Here is a 22,535-nt window from a genome sequence, read left to right on the forward strand (position 1 = left end):
GAACATTGTAATTAGGCCATACAGAATTCCTTATCTAGACGCTAGAATCAGGCAATTAGTGCATCACAATCTAAGGAAGTTTAGCCAGTGTTAATGAGCACAGGTCCTGGCTGGGCCACTGCTTGCTTACATTCAGTACTTCATTGTCCCAGCTGTGAACTCACCGAAATAGAAATCCTGCATTTGTTGTACAGTTAGTAAGCTGAGGCTGGGATGGACCTGCAGGATGCTAATCTGGGACAATTTGAACAGCAAAGAACTGTGCTTAGGATTCAAAACACATGTACTGTTTTATTTATGTATTTATTTCATAATTTATATGCTGCTTAATGCCAGAACTGAGTCTATACAGTTTACCAAAAAAACAGCAAACACACACAATGAAACTACAACTACAATACCAGACAAAACAAAAAAAACACCAAAAATATAGCAACACAGTTGGAAAATGGCTTAAGGCTCAGGGATGTGACTCAGTAGGCTGCCCACCAAGTACTTGCGAGGTAAAAGGAGGATTGGAGTGAGAAACAGTCCGCAGCAATCCAGCCCCTTCCCCACCCCGTCCAACCATATCCTTCCCACTGCTCACTATCCCATCTCCTACCCATCTCCATCTGGAGTACCACCCCATCCCTCTTCACCCGCCCTGCCTCCCAGCACTTCCTGAATGATAGCAAAATAAATTGTCGTTGCCACCCATTAATTACACAGATGTACTGTCCTAGGCAAGTATCCAGCTCTCATCCAGGTCACTGGCTCCCACCCAAAACTCTCATCCAAGGACAGGTGGAATTGCACCCCCACCCCTTGGTACTTTTCCCTCTCACCAATGAGTGAGACATTTCTAACCCACCGAAAAAGGCACACCACCCCACACACACACAAAGAAAAAACACACCAACCTAACTTCACCCTTGCCCTCACTGCAACCATGATGATGCTACCCAAAGGGATAGTTCCTTTGGTATTTCCCCCTTCAGGTCACCTATCTGGGGCAGCACACTGCACCTCAGCAGTGCTAATTTTATAGAGCTATAGCTGCTGAAATTCTATCTTCTGTACAACTGTTAAAGATACAGCAGCCTTGTCCCTTTTCACATCTGGCCACCCTAGATATAAGGCAGTAAGCTATGGAAATTTCACTAGAATGGAACTGTGATATGAAAATTACAAATGCAACAACATGCCATGAACCACACTGTCCTGCAAAAACGTCCCTAAAGAGCACAGAGGAGAAACATGCTCTGTTACTTTTAGCACTTTTAACCAGAGCTTGGAAAATTTACTTTTTTAACTACAACTCCCATCAGCCCAATCCAGTGGCCATGCTGGCTGGGGCTGATGAGAGTTGTAGTTTAAAAAAGTAACTTTTCCAAGCTCTGCTTTTAACACATCCCCCATCAGAATCCATATTCTACAACTTTTGATCAGCTTCCATCTTTAATCTGTTTTGTCTTAGCCCAGCCTAAAAGACTCACTTCAGAGCTATGACACGCAAAATTCTATGGATTGCAAAGACACACCAAGATATGTCTCGTCTCATGATGACTCATAGCTGAACACATGAGCTGCCTCCACTGAAAACCATTGTGCTTAAGCTAATGCACCATGATGCTCCATTTAAATCATTTTTTCAGTGCTGCCATCGAAAGTGATGAGCATGCATGTCTGAACTCATCCTTTTTAATTGCCATTGATGTCTGCCTTAGCCCAGCATTCCACAACCTGCTGTCCTCCATATGTTTTGGACTACAACTGCCATCAGTCCTGATCATTGGCCATGCTGGCTGGGCCAGATTGGACTTGTAGTCCAACAACATCAAGAGGGGACAACAACATTGAGGAAGGCTGGTCTAGCCCTTCTTTGAAACCAGTTGCACAACTGGCCATCATCACAATCTACAGCAGTAAATACAAATGCCAGCATTGAGAAGGGGGTTAGACTGGATGGCCTTATAGGCCCTTTCCAATTCTACTATTCTATAAAGTACCAAATGCTGAGGACAAAGACAGACCATCTCCTCTGTATGCCCTGCTTGCAGCCAAAGGCATCCAAGTGACCATTGCTGAAAACAGAATTTTGACTGATCCTGCAAAGCATTTCTTGTAATGGCTAATGTGTTCCCAAATGATGCACATGCATTTATGAACCGACTCTTAAACAGAATTCATAATTCAGTCTATTCTGAGTCAAGCTGTGAGGCAAGTGCTAACATAGCCCAGGACATGCTTATTTCCTTTTAGTGTTTTCCTTTCTAGCTGTTTTCCTGTGTTCAATGAAAGCATGGAAGAGAGGAATGGGATCGTACCCACTGCCCCCCACTCCCACCATGTGAGCATTAGTTGAACAGAGCCCACAGCATCCAAGCTGTGCACGCATAGTCTCTCTCCATACAACTGGGAACTCTGCAAAAGGCAAAGGTCTTGTACATGCACACAGCCTATATGCATCTGTTTGTAAACATGCAGGCTCTATTTGCACCTTTTACCAAGAACACTGAGATCTGAAGCAAGGAGACCAAGTGTAATCCCATCCTCCCATTCCCCCTCCCCTGTATTCAAGTGAAGGCAGATATGTTGGGGGGGGGAGGGCTCCTGTTGAATAATTGCCTGTGAAAGTAAGAACAAATGAGCCATCATCACTCATCAAGAGATGACAAGTTTACACATTCAAATCAGCAACCTATTGCTGCAATTAGGTGTGCAGATTCACTTTAAATTGCTGTGAGCAATTCTCAAGGACTGTTGTGCTCCAGTAAATATTCTGTGATGTTCTGTTATATACTTCTTCTTAGGCTTAGGACATGATCAGAGAAGATGTATCATGTTAAATCAGGGCTGGGGAACTGGATCCAGCCAGTATGCCAGATCCATCATTCCCGCACCCCCATGGGCTGACTTTGACTGGTGTGCAGGGCCATACACTTGTTAAAACTCAAAGGCGTTCACTGTAACTAGCAATCACTGGTCAATGGTTACATCAAGTCCCTTTGAAGTCAATTTGTAGGTGTGGTTTGGATTCAAACAGCCACTTGTTCCTCTACAGACAGTGTCCAAACCACATCTACAGATGGACAAAGAACTCTGACCTAGTTAAGACCATTCTGATGATCTTATGAAAAATACTGATTGCAGTAAACACTAGCATGCATTCAAGGTGCCAGGGCTACTGTACAAAATATCTGTGCCCAAAACATGAACTTACCCCCCCAAAAAAAGAGTGCAGCCATCAATGCCCAGTTTAACCATCTGTATATATAAAACTTTGCTTCAGAGCACACATATAGTCCAAAAGCATGTGTACACTTTGAGAGCCCGGAAATCATTACTTTATTTATTAAATGTATATCCTGCCCTTCCTCCCAAAGGAGCCCATGGCAGCAAACACACAAGTGATAACAAAAGGCTTCTTGCAAGGAGAAGGGCTTCAGTAGGTGCAGAAGAGACAACAGAGATGGTGCCTGCCTAATATTTAAGGGGAGGAAATTCCAAAGGGTAAGTGCCACAACCCTACAGTTCAATCAGGGCTATATTGTGTGGAACAGACCTCCTGATAAGATGGTGCTGCAGGAAGCCCTCACGTGCAGAGGACAGTGATTAAATGGGTATATAAAGGGTGATATTAGATTCTAACATATCAGTGGAGGTAAGAAAGAGTTAACTATTAAAGTTTAAATATAATGCATTTACTATTCCATGCTCTACTGCTTTAAGATTTTTTCCCCCTTGGCTCACTTCCGGTATCTGAGCCCAGCTGGGGGAAAGCATCTTAAAGTAGGAGGGTGGTGAGAGGAAGGAAGGATGTGGCTTTTGTTCCCATCACCCATGCACTATGCTTCATGTTAGAAGTTAACACCCAATCCCTACTTTATAGCCAAACCGGTCAGCACATGTAGGAATAAATGGACAGTTCTCCCAATGGAGGGATGTAGAAAGTGGCGTCCCCCAAGGATTGGTAGTGGGACCTGTGCTTTTTCACTTGTACATAAATGATCTAGAGTTAGGAGTGCGCAGTGAGGTAGACAAGTTTGCTGATGATACTAAATTGTTAGGGTTGTTAAAAAAAGGGATTGTGAAGAGCTCCAAAATGACCTCTCCAATCTGAGTGAATGAGTGGTAAAACAGCAAATGCAGTTCAATGTAAACAAGAGTAAAGTTATGCATATTGGAGAAAAAAATCTTAGTATCAGATATATGCCACCCTGAGCTCCTACTAGGAGGAAGGGCGGGATATAAATCTAATAAATATAATATATATAATAATATGCTCCTGGGGTCTGAACTGGCAGTGACTGACCAGTAACGAGACCTTGGGGTCATAGTGGATAGCTCAATGAAGATGTCAACCCACTGTGCAATAGCTGTGAAAAAGGAAAATTCCATGTTAGGGATCATTAGGAAAGGAATTGAAAATAGAATTGCCAGTATCATAATGCCATTATACAAATCTACGGTGCAACCACACTTGGAATACGGTGTATAGTTTTGATTGTCTCACATCAAAAGGATATTGTAGAATTGGAAAAGGTTCAGAGAAAGGGCAACCAATATGATCAAGAGGATGGAGCAGCTCCCTACAAGGAAAGGTTGCAGTATTTGAGGCTTTTTAGTTTAGAGAAAAGGCAAGTAACAGGCAACACGACAGAAGTGAATAAAATTATGCATGGCATATTGAAAGTGGGCAGAAAAAGGTTTTTCTCCCTCTCTTATAATATTAGACCTTGTGGACATCCAATGAAGCTGAATATTGGAGGATTCAGGACTGACCAAATAAAGTACTTCTTCACACAGTGCATCATTAAACTTTGGATTTTTTCCCCAGAGGAGGCAGTGATGGTCACCAGCTTGGGTGGTTTAAAAAGAAGATTTAGGCAAATTCATGGAGAATAAGGCTATCAATAGCTACTAGCCACAAAGGCTATACTCGATCTCCATGGTCAAAGGCAGTATGCTTCTAAATACCAGTGGCTGAGAACTACAGGAGCGGAGAGTGCTCTTGCCCTGAGGTCCAGCTTGTGGACTTCTCTTAGGCATCTAGTTGGCCACTATGAGAACAGGATGCTGGACTTGATGGACCACTGATCTGCTCCAGCAGGCTCTTCTTATGTTTTTATAAACAAGGCATCTCTGTTTTGGTCCTTAGGTCAGACACCAGAGAACATTAGATATTGATCACTCATAATAAGGAAATACTTGTATTATTTCCTCTTCAATGCCCTGAGCATTTACCTCCCTAGCAGCCAACTGAAATGGACCACGTTCTTTCTTAATACTACAAGAGTAACTATATGGAAAAATGACTACAACAGCCATGTTACTGTGTAATTGTTACACAGAATGAAATTTCACATCACATCGATTTTCTACTGCTCTTTCTGGCATACCAAGTACTGTTCCGTGGAGCCTCACCCTTCAAATCCACCTGCAACCACAATAATACTTATCTAAAGGTGTGATTGAAAACTAAATAGCAGTCACTTATACAGCAATGTTTACTCAAAGCCCTTCCTCTTCAACCAGGTCAGAGTGCAGTCACAGCACATAGTCATGCTCACTTTCAGACTTACTGTTTGCATGCACCATTCTTCACAATAAGCAGAAGTACTCCTGCCCTGATGGAATGCACATTTGCGGTTTATGAGATAAGAATTTTTAATTCAAATAATTTGTGTTTACATCATTTGTTTAAGCTATGTGTGTGCTATCCAAACCACACTCTATAACAGGAGTGGGCTTAACTTCACATGATCTACATTAGACGTGCTCGAATTTTGCAAAATTCAAATTAGACACTGGATTTCCTATTTATTCCCATTTTTTGTCCTTGCAGATCAGTTTTTTCTAGCATTTTTCTGCAGCTGAAGCAGATCTTATCAATTTTTCTTCCCAATATCAATATTAATATTGATATTTTAAGGAAACATCAATTTTTTTCAAAAAATGTGAAAAATAACATTTTTGAAAATATCAATATTAATATCAATATTTTTGCAGAAAAACTGAATCAGTATTTATCACAAATAGCAAACATTGATCCCTTATGAAGTGATACCGGAAGGAAGTTCAACGAAGCGAAAATCGAACCAGCACCAAAATGCAGATCCCATTCCTAGTCTACATTTTTTTACATTTTATTTTATTATTTACTAGGATCCACTACTTGTGAGTTATATTAACAAAGTGAAAGTGCATACTCATACCCTTAACACTGAAGGCACTGTGTCAGGGAATTCTGACTAAGCATTCTCGTTGAAGAATATAAGAAGTGTCCTGTGGATCAGATCAAGGTTCACATTGCCCAGCCCAATTCTGCAGTGGGGAGCATGGCTGCCTGTTGTTATCGGCAAAGGATCCCAGGTTCAGTCCCTGACATCTCTAGTTTAAAAGGGCCTTGGGTAGCAAGGTTAAGAAATGCCTGACACCTTGGAAAGCTACTGCTAGTTAGAATAGACAGCATCGGGCTTGATGGACCAATGGCCTGACTCAGTATCAGGTAGCTTCATGTTTAGCTCAAGGCAAAGAAACAAGGAAGCAAGCAACAATTAAGACACAAGACTAAGAACGGAAAGCCAAATCTGCTGTCCAATCCCACAATGAAAACAAGTCAATCTTCCCATGCTCTAATCTACCATCTGTGCAGGGCAATGATGATAATATACCTTTATCTTTGGCTGAGCAGAGGTGTATCATTATTACATGGCTCACTGGCAGAGTCCATGCCTGACCTGTAGAAGATTCTATGGTCAATCACTAGCAGGAGGGTTTGCAAAGAAGTGGACCATACAGACTACTGTCCTGATTTAGTATAAAGCTGTTCCCCATGTACATTCTTCCCTAAGATATTACGCATTCTACCAGCTCTACAGCTAAATTCTGGAATACTGGATTCTGGAACACAGAATCAGTCCCCAGGCCCAATTAACCCTTCTTTCTTTCTTATTAAACCCTGCCCCTAGGTCCCAATAAGCTGCAAACTTACTCTTACTTGGGGTTGTATTCAACATAGTGCTCAGTCACTGATTCTGTCAGTGCATGGATTTCTCTTTATGCAGTGGATCATTCTCACCCTATCCTTCCCCTGTGAGCACCCTAAATCTATTCTGGAGGTTCCCCCAACACTCCAGAGCAGATTTGGGGATGGGGCAGGGCACATGCAGGGGAGAAGAATGGGGAAAATCCCATTGCACAAGTGTAATTCTTGAGCTAGCACAATTATTTAGTTGAATGCTGCTCCTTAGCCGCAGTAGCAGGATCGCTCAATTCTCATCCAGCACTTCCTAGCATTAGAATTAATTGTATAGAGATGGATTTTCACATAGATATATATCTATACCTATATTTTAAAAACAGCTTTTCCAATAAAAGATAACACATAGGTGAAAAAATGCCATGGTCCACTTATTGCATCAAGGCCTCCTTTCTCCCCAGAGTTTCTGAACTGCAGAAGCACAAGTGACACTGATGAAAGTTTCTTTTCTCTACTGCTGGAGCAAAGGCACTACCCCTTATAGAGAACTGCACTAGATAGTCATGTACTGCCAAAGCAGATCTTAAGAACATAAGAAGAGCCTGCTGAATCAGGCCAAAGGCCCACCTAGTCCAGCATTCTGTTCTCACAGTGGCCAGCCAGATGCCCATGGGAAGCCCACAAGCAGGGCCTGAGAGCAAGAGCACTCTCCCTTCCTGTGGTTTCCAGCAACTGATATTCAGCACACTGCCTCCAAATATGGAGGCAGAGCATAGCCATCATGGCTAGTAGCCACTGATAGCCTTATCCATGAATTAGCCTAATCCTCTTTAAAGCCATCCAAGTTGGTGGCCATCACTGTCTCTTGTGGGAGCAAATGCCATAGTTTAACTATGCACTGTGTGAAGAAGTACTTCATTCTGTCTGTCCTAAATCTTCCAGCATTCAGCTTCATTGAATCTCCACGAGTTCTAGTGTTATATGAAAGGGAGAAAAACTTGTTTCTGTTCACTTTCTCCATACCACACATAATTTTATACTCTTCTATCATGTCACCTCCAACTCGCCTTTTCTCTAAACTAAAAAGCCCCAAATGCTGCAACCTTTCCTCACAGGAGAGTTTCTCCATCCCCTTGATCATTTTGATTGCCCTTTTCTGGAAACTTGTCCAACTCTACAATATCATTTTTGGGGCGAGGCAACCAGAACTGTACACAGTATTCCAAATGTGGCCACACCACAGATTTATTCAACAGCATTATGATATCAGAAGTTTTATTTTCAATACCTTTCCTAATGATCTCCAGCATGGAGTTTGCCTTTTTTCACAGCTGCCGCACACTGGATCAACATCTCAATTGAGCTATCCATGATGGCCCTAACATCTAATCCTTGGTCAGTCACTGCAAGTTCAGACCCCATGAGTGTATATGTGAAACTAAGAATTTTGTCCCAATGTGCATCACTTTATACTTGCTTACATTAAATTGCATTTGGTGTTTTACTGCACATTCATGCACATGGGATATACCCTTTTGGATCTCCTCTCAATCTTTTTTGTTTGTTTTAACAATCCTGAACAATTTGGTATCTATCTATATGCTTGTTGACACTCTCAAAGAATTCTAATAAGTTAGCACAGCCTTTCCCACCCAGTGTGCCTCCAGATGTTGGACGACAACTCCCATCAGCCTCAGCCAACATTGCCAATGGTCAGGAAGATGGGAGTTGTGGTCCAACAACATCTGGAGGCACACTCGGTGGGAAAGGCTGAGTTAGCAAGTCAGGACTTTTCCATGCAGAAGCCATGCTGGTTCTGCTTCAGCAAGACTTGTTCTTCTAAATGCTTGGTAATTCTATCTTTATCAGTGCTTTCCACCAATTTTCCCCAAACAAACATTGAACTAACCAGCCTGCATTTCCAGGATCCCCCTGGATCTCTTTTTAAAAATTGGTGTTACATTGACCACTTTCCAGTCCTCAGGTATGGAGGCTTAGGTTTGGTACCACTTGCGCAGTGACCTTTAATGGACTGCAGCCCCTAGCTGGCATCCTCTCCTTTCACTGGATCATCCTGTTATTGTTAAATAAGAATAGGTAGCAGTATGAACTTGGGGCTGAACATAGAAAATTATTAAGAGCATTTCCTACAAAATTATCCTGTTAGATGAGCAAATTCAAGGCTACATTATTTCATAGGAAAGTACATGGGATGCAGAATTGTGACCTCCAAAGCTGCAAACTGCCATTTACTTAACCATGGCAACAGCCAAGCTACTGTCACTGTAATTATACAATAATGCCTCTCTATCTGGGCAGGCCTAACTCCTAAGTGACACAGAGGAATGAGTGAAACCAGGACTTGCATCTGCTAATATAAAAAGCTCCTCTTTAAGAATTGTTCTTAACATGTAAATTGTTTTCATGGTTGCTGCTTTAATCCATCATCATCGGTAGATTTTTCTTCCCTCCCTGCCTGCTTGTTTTTTCATGAGATTAATGCAAAGCCTTCAGAACGAAGTATGTAGCGGGAAGGGTGTAACTGGCAGCTTTATTTAGCCTTAGGGTAATTTGACATGTTTGGTCACCAACGGGTTCTTCTGTTACAAGAGAACAAGCCTTTCATGTCTGAAAAAAGTCTTTAATTGTCTCCTGCATTCATTTCAACCTTGTAATTTCATGCTATTTTGGCCAGCTTTCAATACTGATCTTGAGCTGGGATTGAAATTTAAGCACAAAGGGCACAGTCCAACTAAAATTAAACACTGAGTTTAATCAGGGAGATTTACTATTTCAAAAATGAGCAACTGAAAGGAACAGGTCATGCCATTTCTCCTTTCCTCTCACTGATCTTCTGCAATGGAGCGATTGGGAAGGCCAAAGCCATGAGACAGTCCTTTCTGATCGGACTACGGTGGCCATGTGTCCCACTTTAAGGAGGACAGTATTCTACATGAAGGCATCTTCCAGTTTAGCAATTAAGAGCCATCTGAAGGGAGAGCAGGAAGGGGATTAAAGTTGCCCATCAGTTAGCACCTGGACAGCAAATCAGCAGGCAAAAAGGCTGCCTGGTCAGCCTGCAATTTAAAGTGCTGTATTTCTACTTAAATTGTAGCAATTATTTCTAAATCTGTACATATACATATAAAATTAGTATATTTACATTTTGTGCAAGTCGGTGTCCTGATTTGTCCTCTTTTTTGGTGATGCATAAGTGGCCAGCCTACATGGGCCCATCAAAACATCCTACATTTGCAATTTTTATTTTTTATTTAATAATGTATATTATTTATTTATTTATTTATTAGATTTCTATCCCGCCCTTCCTTCCAGTAGAAGCCCAGGGTCGCTGCTTAATATCATAGTATAAACTGCTTGATACCACAGTTTCTAAGCAGTAACTTTGTATATCAAATTACGACAGATATGTAAATGTAAAAGCATGTACACAATCAAATAAAATTTGCGATAGATTCTTAAGTCAGATATTTGTCCACACTTTCATTCATTTCACTTCTGATTTATATCTGGATATTCCACTAAAATACTCCTGAATGCTATTTTATCCTAGGAGTTACAGGAACACTCTCTGCTAACATGAATATAGCATTCACTAGTTTGCTAAAGAAAGCCTTGAGAATGATGAATGAGCTGGTTCAAAGGTAACATAAATTTGAACCTCACTTCTTCAACTGATCCAGTTTGGCCCATCCTTTCCCACTCATCCTTTCCCACTCATCCTTTCCCACCAAGGTCCTGTATTTATAAGTAATTAACTGCAGCACCCTTATTTCACAAATAATCTAAGTGATGCAATATTAAACCACAAGATTCTATCAAAGCCTCACATCCAAAATACACTGCAATAGCTTCTTCACAAGCAATTATTTAGGCTATTTGAGAATAGATTAAGAAAAATAATAATAATTTGTGGTTCAATTAAGAAGAGCCCAATAGTTGTTCTCTTAGCTCATGTCAGTGACAAGAGGTATGAAATTCATGGTGTGTAGAATAGTCTTCATCAGGTATAGAAAGAGTATAATATTGCTGTTAGGAATACTTATTTTCTCTGGTTATAGTACTCAAACACTTCAAGGTAGCTGACATAAAAAGACAAACACAATTACAAAAACATAATAAAAAGAAGACAAATAAAAATCACAGAGAGAACTACGAGAGACAGATCAAAATCCATTATTATTATTATTTATTTATTTACAAAATTTCTATCCCACCTTTCCTCCCAGAAGGAGCTTAGGGCAAAAGAGACAAAATAGTAAAAACATCTTTAAAACAAAACATCTTCAAATTAAAACATGGGGGGGGAACAGGCCAAACATCTGGCAAACAAGATAGTTTTCAAGCAGCAGCAAAAGGTTGTCAGTGAGAGGGCCAAGCAGATCTCCCAGGGCAACTGAGATAGCTTTCTCACTCATTCCCCACAGTTCACCTCGGATGGGGGGCAGGCATACAAGAGAGTCTCTCCTAATAATCCTAGTGGATGAGCAAGATCATACAAACAGTGATAGTCCAGTTAGTATCCCAGTCTCACGCTACCTATTATGAACAAGGCCCTGACAATGTATTCTTGAGAGTGGAGTCTAGAATGATGCTTCTACTGGCTTTCCCCTTATGAACCAGTCCTTTGATTTCATTGCTAAGTGCTTTGTTCTTTGTAGCCAAAGGGCCCTGTGGTAGAGCGTCTGCTTTGCATACAGAAGGTCTCACATTCAATCCCCAACATCTCCTTGTAAGGTAGATTCACTATCTGAAACCCTAGAGAGCCACTGCCATCAGCGGAGACAATAGTGAGCTAGATGAACCAGTGGTCTGATTCAGGATAAGGCAACTTCCTATGTCTGCTGCAGAAACATAGAATAAGTTGGTATTCAGAACATAAACACTATAGTTGAGGGTAAGTGGGCCACTGAGCTCAGCAGGATTTGCTTCTTCATAATGTGGTTCGGATATTCGTCATGCCACCAAAAGCCACAAGAAGTTTTTTCACATATCAGGCAAAAGCATGTGCTGCTTGAATCGATACTGGATAACATCTCCACATTGTGCATCAGGGAACCTGAGGACTACACCCTATATTTGAAAGTAGGAGGTTTCATCCTAGCCTAAAAACAGGAACTGAAGTCAAAAGACCAGTGCTAAGAGGAGTCAGTCCTGCAGGGAAGAATCATACTGCACTGATGCTTCCTGAAGGAACTTTATATGGTCCCGCCCGAGGCAGCCAACAAGGGATGCAAACTGAATGCAGCTATGGCCTGAATTGCCAAAGGGGTTCTTGGGGAACCATTCTTCTGAGATCTAACAACGGAAGCTGTAGCTTAAGAGATCGGATGGGAAGAAATGGAACTTTTAAGGCCCACTGTGTCATTACAACGTGAGAGTAAAATCCAAGAACAATCAGGCTCTGTGTATCTGCCTCAATCATGTGAAAGAAATAGCAGCCTTGAAAGCTCTGTCTAGGTAGTGGACTTCTTAATTCTGGAGTAGCTTCCAGTTGTTCAGGGTAGCTCCAGCCACATCAACTGACTGTAACCTCTTAGTATGTGAACTACAGTGTTTTGACACCTGAGACCAGTTTCATCAGTTTGGATTCTCTCTGTAAGCAATTCTCCTTCCAACATTACAACTCACATTTTTCTCTTCTGACAGAGAAGAAGTCGATGTAGATGGATTGGGAGTTTCTGAGCTTTTTCTGAACCAAGCAGTCACATATGAAATGTTATGGCCAGAGCTAGCTAGGCTATTTGACTACCAAACTACATTACAAACAGGACTTTCCAAAGGAACATATGGTTTTATAACTTGAGTTTGTTTTAGACTGTTGCCCTGACCCAGTTATCTCCTCCAGTCCTGAAGACTTTCATTCAAGATTCATTGTATATATTGTATCAAAATCCCAAATTTTATACTAACAGGGATTTGATCTGGAAAATTTTAGCAGCTTTTCAATATACCTATTTACAAATGAATCCTGATCCATTGAAAAAGGAGCATCAGGGACAGTCCATCACAAAAATAATGCTTAGCATTTATATAGCATTTCAGAGCATTCAAGGTAATTACATACATTATATTTTAATCCTCACAACAGCCCTGCGAGGTGGGTCAGTATTATTATCCCCATATTTCAGATGAGGGACAGGCTTAAAGAGAGTGGCTTGCTTAAGATTACTGTGCGAGTTCATGTTAGAATTTTGGTTCAAGTGAGGAACTTCCTACTTGACTGCACTGCAAATTACAGAGATTTCAAGATTTGCATTATCTTGTCATGAAGTCTTTATTTTTGTTTTGAGCTGCGGATGATGCAGCTGCAGGCAATGATGTAAAACTGTGATGACTGAGCAGCAGATTGTGGATCATTTGGTTTGCCCTAGTATGGTGGCTCCCAAACCTTTTTTCTCCATGGTCCACCTAAAAGTTACTGAATCTTCTGCTGCTGTAAGCAATTGTGATGCGCTGTGCTAGATGCTGTATGACTTTTCATTGTAGTTTTATTTTATTATATTCCATAGAATTCAAATTGTAATATAAAATACAATAAAAAAGCAATAAAATACCATTCAAAATCAGTATGAATGTTTAATGAGATGGATGTGCCGTTTCCAACAAAAAATCCACAGATATGTTGCAGACCACCTGAACAAAGCTCGCAGACCACTGGTAGTCCAGAAACTGCAGTTTGGGAACCGCTGCCCTAGTCCTTCTTGGTTTAGGTTCTCTTTCCTCTTGCCTGCAGCTCTGTCATTGTTTCACAGAGATTACTTCTGCTTTTGATTGGAGGCAGACAGCAGCATCTCCCAGCGCCTACCTGCCCCCAAGTAGGCAACAATTGTTGGGCCCATGAACCTTACATTCTCTCTCTCGAAAATCATTTTCTACGGGAAGTCTGAAGCATCCTCTAAATTTGGTAGCACCTCCCACAGCCTACTTGTGTCTTCATGTAAGCAAGGACAATGCATGTGCCTCTATAATTATGCATAGAGACACCTGGTGTTCTATATACTCTTTATGCATGTGGGTATCTGGATGTGACTCACAAATGCACAGTCATAGGAGATTGTGCAATCCCTTCAAAGAGTACTGAGAAAAGACCCAGCAAGCCGCCATATCTTGCAGATTTCATCCTGTGGTGTACCACAAAGACCCACAATAGTCTATGTACAGGTAGCATAATGCTCCATTGTACAGGACATCAGTAATTGTTTCCTAAGCTGGTCCCGTCATGTAGGGTTATAGTAATACAGGCCCTTAGAGCAACTTGTATCGGCCATTCTTAGAACCAAGAGAAGAGCAAGAGCAGAAGGTCCCTGCCTGTTTCCAGAGGAGGAAAACTCTCAGGTTCTGCTTGCACCAGTCCAAATGCATCTAATCAGCAATGGATTTTCTCTGAAGTGTATCCAACTTGCACCGTCTTCATTATGCCTTGTGCTGCACCTCTTCTCATCTGCTAAAGACTGGCAGAAGCATGGAATAGTTTGCAGCTTGCATGGCTGTCACTGTGATATCAAAACAATATGCCCCTTCACCACTTTCATTTCTGCCAGAAAGGGGCTTCTTTCTTGTGCGGAACTACTGGCCACATAGCAGGAATGTAGCAAGCATCCACCTGTGTAAACATGCCCATAGAGTAATCAACACAGGACTCTGCCATCTAGCCACAAAACAGTCAGCTAAGGGAGAGAAGGTTAAAAAGGAATGCATGGGTTTGCAGGTTGTGGGAGGTAGCACCGTGGCTGCTGACTCCTACTCTGGATTTACAGGCATCCTGCGTGGTTTTTACAAGCAGCACAACTCTAAGTAAGATCCTTGGCAGAGAGCAACCAAGAATCTGCCCACGTCCAACCAGTAACATTACTTTGTGCCTTTTCTTCTCTTGGAGAATGTTTACAGAGTCTGCTGAGGATACAAACAGACCCCCAGAGCAAAGAATAAATTAGCACAGCTGGATGGCAGTCTTTAGCAGCTACTGAGTACTGCATGCTGACAAGCTGCTTGGCAGGTTATGTCACAGTTTGCAGGCACTGATTCATGGTTGTTAATTAGCATTTCTGGAGCGAGCACCAGCCATGCACTAGGTGCTGCACACAACTCAGAAGTGACAAAGTCGCTGCCCAGCAGGCTTACAGTCTTAAGCAAAAGACAGGACAAAAGTGAAGGGAGAGATTTGGAGAAAAGAGGGACACGGGTGGGAGGGTCAGCTGGAAGCAGACAGCATCAAAAAGGCGAGGCTGTGGTGATTCAGGAAAAGGCGTCTACAGTTCATGATACAGTTTGTTGTTCTAAAAGAAAAGCAAATGCAAGAGTCCTGTCTGCTGGAGATTAGCATTCCTCTATACAACACTGATAGTATTAATTGCATTAATATTATTTGGCCATGTATTGGGGGCAGAAATCACAGCCAAGATGCAAAGCAACTGGAGTTTTCAACATCATTGTTAAAAACATTAGGAAAGATAAGGTTATCAATGGCTACTAGCCACATTAGCTATACTCTTCCTCCATGGTCGGAAGCAATATATTTCTGAATACCAGTTGCTGGAAACCACAGGAGGGGAGAACACTCTAGCGCTCATGTCCTGCTTGTGCTCAGGTCCTGCTTGTGGGCTTCTCAGAGGCATCTGGTTGGCCACTGTGACAATAGGATGCTGGACTAAATGGGCCACTGGCCTGATCCAGCAGGCTCTTCTTATGTTCTTAATATATCCAGTTAGAGCTAGTACATTCAATACATTTTGTGTACCAACAGGTAAGTTCTGGACAAAAGAACTTTCAAGCATATACTTGTGGCAACCATTCCCAGGATTCTTCAGACACTTTTCCCCCATTGTCATAATCATGAGGATTTCTGCTGACCATATCCATGATAACCTGTTACAAATTACACTAGCCTATATAACTGCAAACTCAGAAAGGTTTGAGTCATCTGTAGGTTAAAAATATATGGTGGAATCAGTCCTGGGTCTCCAACATATCAAAGCAATTTTTTTTGGTCTTCTTGCTACAATTACTTTTATGGCCAACTGCCAAATTACCCACTATCTTCCCAAACACCCAACAGCCTCAACAGAAACCCACCATCAATGAGGCTGGGTTGCCATTGTCATTAAGCCTCACCCCTGCTGGTTAGGGAACAGATTACAGCCCAAAGCAGGAAGATCTCAAGCTACACATAAACCGAGCGAGCTTTGATCTTTGTCTCCCGCCGGACAAAAAACCAGCTCCACTATCGACCCTCCAAATCCAGGCAGAAAAAGATCCCAACTGCCATTCAACAGTGGTAGGTGCGTGTATATGGGCACAAATCATTCTAAAAACTAGGGTTCGATGTGTGGCAATAAGCCACCCTCCGGAACTTCAACTTCAGTCTACCACCTTAAGTGATTGCAGCCTTAGAAACAGTTCGGTTTCTTTTTTAATAGAGCCACCACCAAACCCATTTCCTCGGCAGGATTTATTCCTCCCACCCCCACACACCCGCTTCCCCCTGCCTGGGCAAGGGCGCTGCTCACTCACCCCAAAGTGCTGATGAAGCCATTGACCGACCCCTCGGCGTACAAGGAGACAATGTCCCCAATGTGCAAGAAGCTGGACATCTCATTCATGATTCCAACGGCTTGTCCCGGTGCCTTTTTCCTCTCGGCTTTCAACTCCCACCTAGGCGATCCACCATGTGGCTGGCGGGGCACCGGGATCCGGTGGTCCCAAAACTCCTCCACACGAGAGGAGAGGATCAGTCAAGCGATCCCCCTGTTTACACGTGCTTACGCTTATCCAGGACGCAGTTCGGCTAGACAGCAACGAGGAGGCAAAGCCGGAGCAATAAGTGGTGCTAGTGCTGGGGGGGGGGGAGGAATCGGCCAGAGATTTGCATGAATCCGCGCTGACACTCTCTCTTCTTCGTACAGCTCTCTACCTGCAGCCAATAGAAAGCGACCAGGAAGTCCTTATGAAACATTCGATGCAAATTGTGACTGCCAGGGGTGCAGGCGGAAAGGCCACACCCCTGCTGGCCACGCCTCCCACCCGCTGAAGAAACTTTTCCAGCATCAAGCCTTGCTAGACAAAGTCTTGCTTTTGAAAGAGCGTCTCTTGCATGAGGCGGCAGCAAGAAATTTTTGGGGGGGGAAGGGAAATGAATTATTTTTGTATTTATTGTATTTATATATTCCTGACTGTTTTATTTTATGTACACCGCCCAGAGAGCCCGTGGGCTTAGGGCGGTATATAAATTAAATAAATAAATTTCCTCCGTTCTGCCCGCCCCAACCCAGGCCCAAAGTGTGTGAACGCCCAAAAAAAGAAATTTATCTGATTGTTCTTGCCGGAACTGCCCCGAGATTTAAACATGAAGGCCGCGGCACGAGGATCCTGCCAAAGACAATGAAGAATGGAAACAAGCACGCACTCCTATCTCCCTCGCTCATAACAACATTATCCAAAATTAGTCACATGATGCGCTCCCTTAATTTTTTGAATTCGACGCCTGGGGAGAAATGCTTTCCTTCGGGCACAAGTGTGCGCGCGGGTGTTATACTGACATACACACGCGCGCACACACTACCCCACCTCCCCAGCCCATTCTTCGCGGGGTTTCAATGAATCGGGGTCAGGAAGGGGGGGCGTTTGTCTTCATCGCCGCCAAATCACATGGGACGAGGCTGGCGGTGCTAAAACCGAAGAGCGCACACGATGACATCTCGCTTGCCAGGGTGCGGGCAGGCCCCTCAGTGGGAATTACAACGCGGCCGCGCAGGCTTCCTGTCGAGGTCGGGGCTGCAGCTCAGCCTCCGGCGGCACAACGAAAACGGAAAGAAACGCACGAGTTGCTCTGGCTGACTCTCCCTTTTGTTTCGCTAGGAAATTGAGTAGCAGCGAAGTTTCTTTTTTTAAAGTGACCGCGGCCCTTTCATCCTCATGAACCACTCGAGCTAGGGAAGAAAAGGTTGCGTGAAAAAAGATAAAAGGCGGTCATGAAACCAGTTTAAAACGGTTAAAAATATATGCATGGCGGATTCATGTGTCGGACACAATCAAATGAATTTCTTTGAACAGGATTTGCTGCTACACACAAACATACGCTCTGTACCAAAACAGCCAGAAGGTGCCAGAACTTCTGGCTTCCTTTTAAACTAGCTACATTTTTTTTCTACAAGGCTCACGTTTCTTTAACAGTGGCACCTCGACTTGTGCCGCCTTTCCCAATATTGATTGAACCTAAGATCATAAGAGACTGCTGGATCAGGCCAGTGGCCCATCTAGTCCAGCATCCTGTTCTCACAGTGGCCAACCAGATGCCCATGGGAAGCCCGCAAGAAGGACCCGAGTGCAAGAGCACTCTCCCCTCCTGTGGCTTCCGGCAACTGCTTTTCAGAAGCAAGCTGCCTCTGATTATGGTGGAAGAGCACAGCCATCATGGAGATACAATGATGAAGAAAACGTCCCCTTCTAAGTTTCTGCCTGTGGTGTAACTACTGGACGCACCTGATCCTTTCACACACATGCTTGGGTTTCTTTCTTGGTCTATTCATTTCATTGGCCTAGGTTTTCTTTCACACAGAGCAATTCCCCACCTGATATTCTAGGCCACTCCCCAGCTGGCAAGGTGTTTGGAAATAGATCCAGAAGGCTGCATTGGGTTCATCACAGGCTAGAACGGCCACTAAACATGACATAGATTGAGCTGCAGAAGCACAAAAATATGGGAGGAAGGGCTGTAGCTCAGTGATAGAGCATCTGCTTGACATGCAGAAGGTCCCCAGTTCAATTCCCAGCATCTCCAAGTAGGGCTGGGAGATAATCCATTCTGAAATATTGGAGAGCTGCTGCCAGACATTGTGAACAATAATGAGCTACATGGGACAATGGTTTGACTCAGTATAGTATAAGGCAGCTTCCGATGTTCCTAGGAGTTGGTTGCCACATGGCAGATTCTAAATTGGGAGGGCTGGAGAGATTAATATATGGCATGCCATCTCTCCCCCACCTTCCTCCAGAGAGCTCAAGGCAGCATATGTAAGACTCTGTCTAGGTCTGGACAGCAATGTTGCTTGATCTTAAGCCTTCAGACCAGAAGATGCACTTGCCCCTGGACTCCTTCCAATAGTGAACTCAGGTGGTGAGTGCTGATAGGGTTGTAGTCAAAACAAGGTTTGCAGAATGGGGTGAGGGACTTAAAAAAAATAGTAAAGGGCAAGAAACCAAAAACAGCCCAGAGAAGATGCTCAGTAGAAAAGGACTATAGAATGACCTTGAAAAAGAAAAAGGGAACATGGGTTTGGGAGGGAGCGGCTGGCTGGCTGACTCCCTGAAAAGGAGCACAACTTTCAGGAAGGAGGGGACGCTGCAACTTTTTGTTGCAAGTCCACTTGTTTTAGCAAATTGGAGAATTGTTATGGTTACTACTACTTTTGGCACTTTGGAGGTATAAGGATGCCCTGAGTGTGCCATTTATCTTAAAATAACCACATGCAACTCTGCATAAAACTCTGGAATAACAAAACCCATGCAATACATAGGAAGAGTAATTACAACATACTGGGTCAGCCCTGTGATGCTGATTTGTATAGCCCAGTGTCCATAGTGTTGAATACTGGATCTCTCAAAAGCGACTGCACACACCCCACCCTGTCTCTTATAAGCAGGTGATGTTGCCCCAATGGATATTTCATCCTGTTTTCAGGCCTTAAAATCAGCATCACTAGGAAGGTTCAGCATCCACAACAGACTGCTCTGCATTTCCATATGCTGCTTTTTAAATTTACCTATTGCCTCTGTTGTAATAACAAATATTTTTAAAAATAGAAATCTATTTCTGTTCTTTTCCAGAACAAAAACTGTTTTTAGACTTCAAGATAATTCAGGGATCTATTACACACACATATACATATGGCAGAACTGGAAAACCATGCAGTGCTGATTTTTCAAGGGAAACTGCAAATTCAGGGCTGTTAGGAAATGCTTCATTTTTAAAGCAAGGCAAATTTGGAAACTTTTATCCCAGTAATCTGTCAGAAATAAACACACTATTTTTTTCTGCAGTGCAGCTTTTAAGAGGGGCACTGAACATAGTCTTCTTCCTCAATATCTGTCACACTTACGTCCTAACCTTCCTTCAGGGAGCTCATTCTCCCCCTTTTTAATTTATTTTTTCCTTTGCTTACATGGTGACTTTCTCTCTGAAATTTTATGCAAATTTATGTTATGGCCCTGTGCCTGAAGTCTTTGAAGGCTCTACAAACACCTCTGCAGGAGAGCAGATCTGTTTCCATGCCACACATTTACAACAACCCCACCATATTATCCTCACCACAACCCTGTGAGGGTTAAGGTCAGATAGAATGATGAGCCTACAGTCCTCCAGGGGGAGGGCTGTGGCTCAGGAATGTAGAGCACATACTTTGCATGCAGAAGACCCCAAGTTCAACCCTCGGCATCTTCAAGTAGGGCTGAGAAAGGGCCCTGCCTGAAATCCTGGATAATTGCTGCCAGATGGACTGAGAGTCTCACTCATTATATAGCAGCTTCCTATGTTTCTATGTGGTTGAGTGAGAATGTGACCCTCGGTTTTCCCAATTCAATTCCAATCCTCTCTTTTTTTCCCCTCCCCAGAACCATAAAAGGGGGCTATGACTGCGTACACTCCTTACATTTAAAGCACGTGACTTCTCCCAAAGAATGCTGGGAACAGTCGTTTGTTAAGGGAGCTGGGAATTGTAGCCCTGTGAAGGATAAACTACAGTTCCCAGGATTCTTTAGGGGAAGTCATGTGATTTAAATGTATGGTGTGTACACAGCCTCTGTTGGGGTCACGTGCCACTCATTCCCATTGAAGTGCTATTTGGAATTGTTCTGCTTCCTTCCTTTCATTCTTTCGGTCTGCTCTCCCTTCTCCGCCACTGTCACTCCCTTACTGCACAGCTGTTTCTCTCCTTCAGTAAAGATCCCTGCACTCACACCCATAGCTTGGAGTAAACACTGTGCTGCTTTGCTGCTGGTTTATTGCTAACAGCAGGACCAGCCCAAGACACTTTGTTGCCTGAGGCACAGGAGCAGATAATCTTCTGTCAAGATGCAGAGGACCCAAGGCGGTCAAGTTATTTTGGCATTCAAGACAGAAAATCCCACAAGCTCCTCTCCTCCCTAGCAGTAAAATGCAGGAACAATCATTTGCTGCCCTTTCACAACATCCCAAATCAGCGGCCTGAGGCAGCGATCTCACTCTGCCTAATGGCAAAACCAGCCATGGCTAACAGAGTGTTGGGCCTTTTTCATTATCTGGAAAAGCTCTCAGTCTTGGTGGTTATAGTTAGAATAGCAACGGAAGGATTGGTCACATACATCCAAGTATGTGCACTCAAAGATCCAAATCTCAGGACTGTTCCATGTCGTACAAAATGTGGCAATGCTATATGGGATTCCAGAAGTCTACCCTAGTGGGAAGTCAAGCTTCAAAGAGGCATCTTGGGTTGTAGAGAGGAAGGTCACTGCCAAGGCTAACCAAGGATTTCTCCCCCATGTGTCAAATTATCACATGGATAGGGAACCTTGGGCCTGGTAGTCAAATGTGGCCCTCCAGGCCTATTTGGCCCTCAAAACTCTCCTCAGACCACATCCTTCATCTGCCCTGCTTTGCATCCCAAGTGTTTTTGCCTGTACGGAATGGGTCCTTGAACTCTGATAATTCCTCTTGTTTGCCTGGATAGCAGATAGAGAGGGGTGTGCAAGAAATTAGCCTACTAGCATGTCCAAAGACAAAATTTCCATTCGTTGCTCTGCACTCTTTTGTCTCTGGCATGTGGCTCTTGGGAGGTTGTCCAGAAGGAAATGTGGCCCTCGGGTGAAAAAGATTCCCCACCTCTTAATTAGCACATCAAAGTTAGGAAGATATTGTCATTACTAACTACTACTGTGGTGAATTGTCACTGTTCTTACCTTGTGTATATTTGAGTTTTGCATAGACATGACCTTTTGAATTTCATGTTAATTTGGCTCCGATGTTTTTTCCCTGTGTTCCAGCATATGCATGTGAGTCCCCAACTGAGGATAAAAGCAGTGGACAAAGTGGTCTCTCATCCACAAAAAGTGATACCACAATAAATCTGCAGGTATTGAAGTTGTCACAAGACTTTTTATTGTTTCTGCTGCAGCAGCAGACTATCCCTTCTGGAATTTGCTCCCTTGTCTTGTTTCAAAGATTTGTTGATCCAAGTTGATTATGTTGAATTAGCAACTCTTGATTACGTGAACAAGAAATCCCAAGATATTTCAACCACATCTCACTGCTTAGGTCAGTTGCTGCATTCTTGTATTGAAGTTTTAAATCCATCCCCCTCTGAATGCATAACATGCTGGCCATGCAATGATTTACAAAGAGAACTATGAGGAAACAGCTATGAATTTGTGGAGGGAGTTCTTAATATTGAGGAGCTACTAATTAACCAGGATCACTTTCCTCGCTTTTTAATCCACATTAGTTCATTGATTAGTTCATTGAAGCTTCAAAGTTTGCCAGTCAGAAATTAAAGAGATAAAGATCTATCATTTCAGGGTA

The 22,535-nt window shown here is 42.9% G+C and overlaps 1 protein-coding gene across 3 annotated transcripts in view; it reads right to left on the minus strand.

The window, feature by feature from the left end:
* Nucleotides 1-16,861, minus strand: part of ITPR3 (inositol 1,4,5-trisphosphate receptor type 3) — a 150,007-nt gene extending 133,146 nt beyond the window's left edge. For 2 of the 3 annotated variants that reach the window (XM_061632412.1, XM_061632411.1), the window contains exon 1: nt 16,499-16,859. In XM_061632412.1, the coding sequence (XP_061488396.1) occupies nt 16,499-16,587 (89 nt within the window). In that variant the 5' untranslated portion in view covers nt 16,588-16,859. Of the gene's footprint in view, nt 1-16,498 lie in introns of all 3 variants that reach the window. The other variant, XM_061632414.1, reaches the window with a different exon arrangement.
* Between the last annotated feature and the right edge of the window lie 5,674 nt (nt 16,862-22,535).

The sequence above is a fragment of the Rhineura floridana genome, chromosome 6 (assembly GCF_030035675.1).
Source record: "Rhineura floridana isolate rRhiFlo1 chromosome 6, rRhiFlo1.hap2, whole genome shotgun sequence".
Lineage (NCBI taxonomy): Eukaryota > Metazoa > Chordata > Lepidosauria > Squamata > Rhineuridae > Rhineura > Rhineura floridana.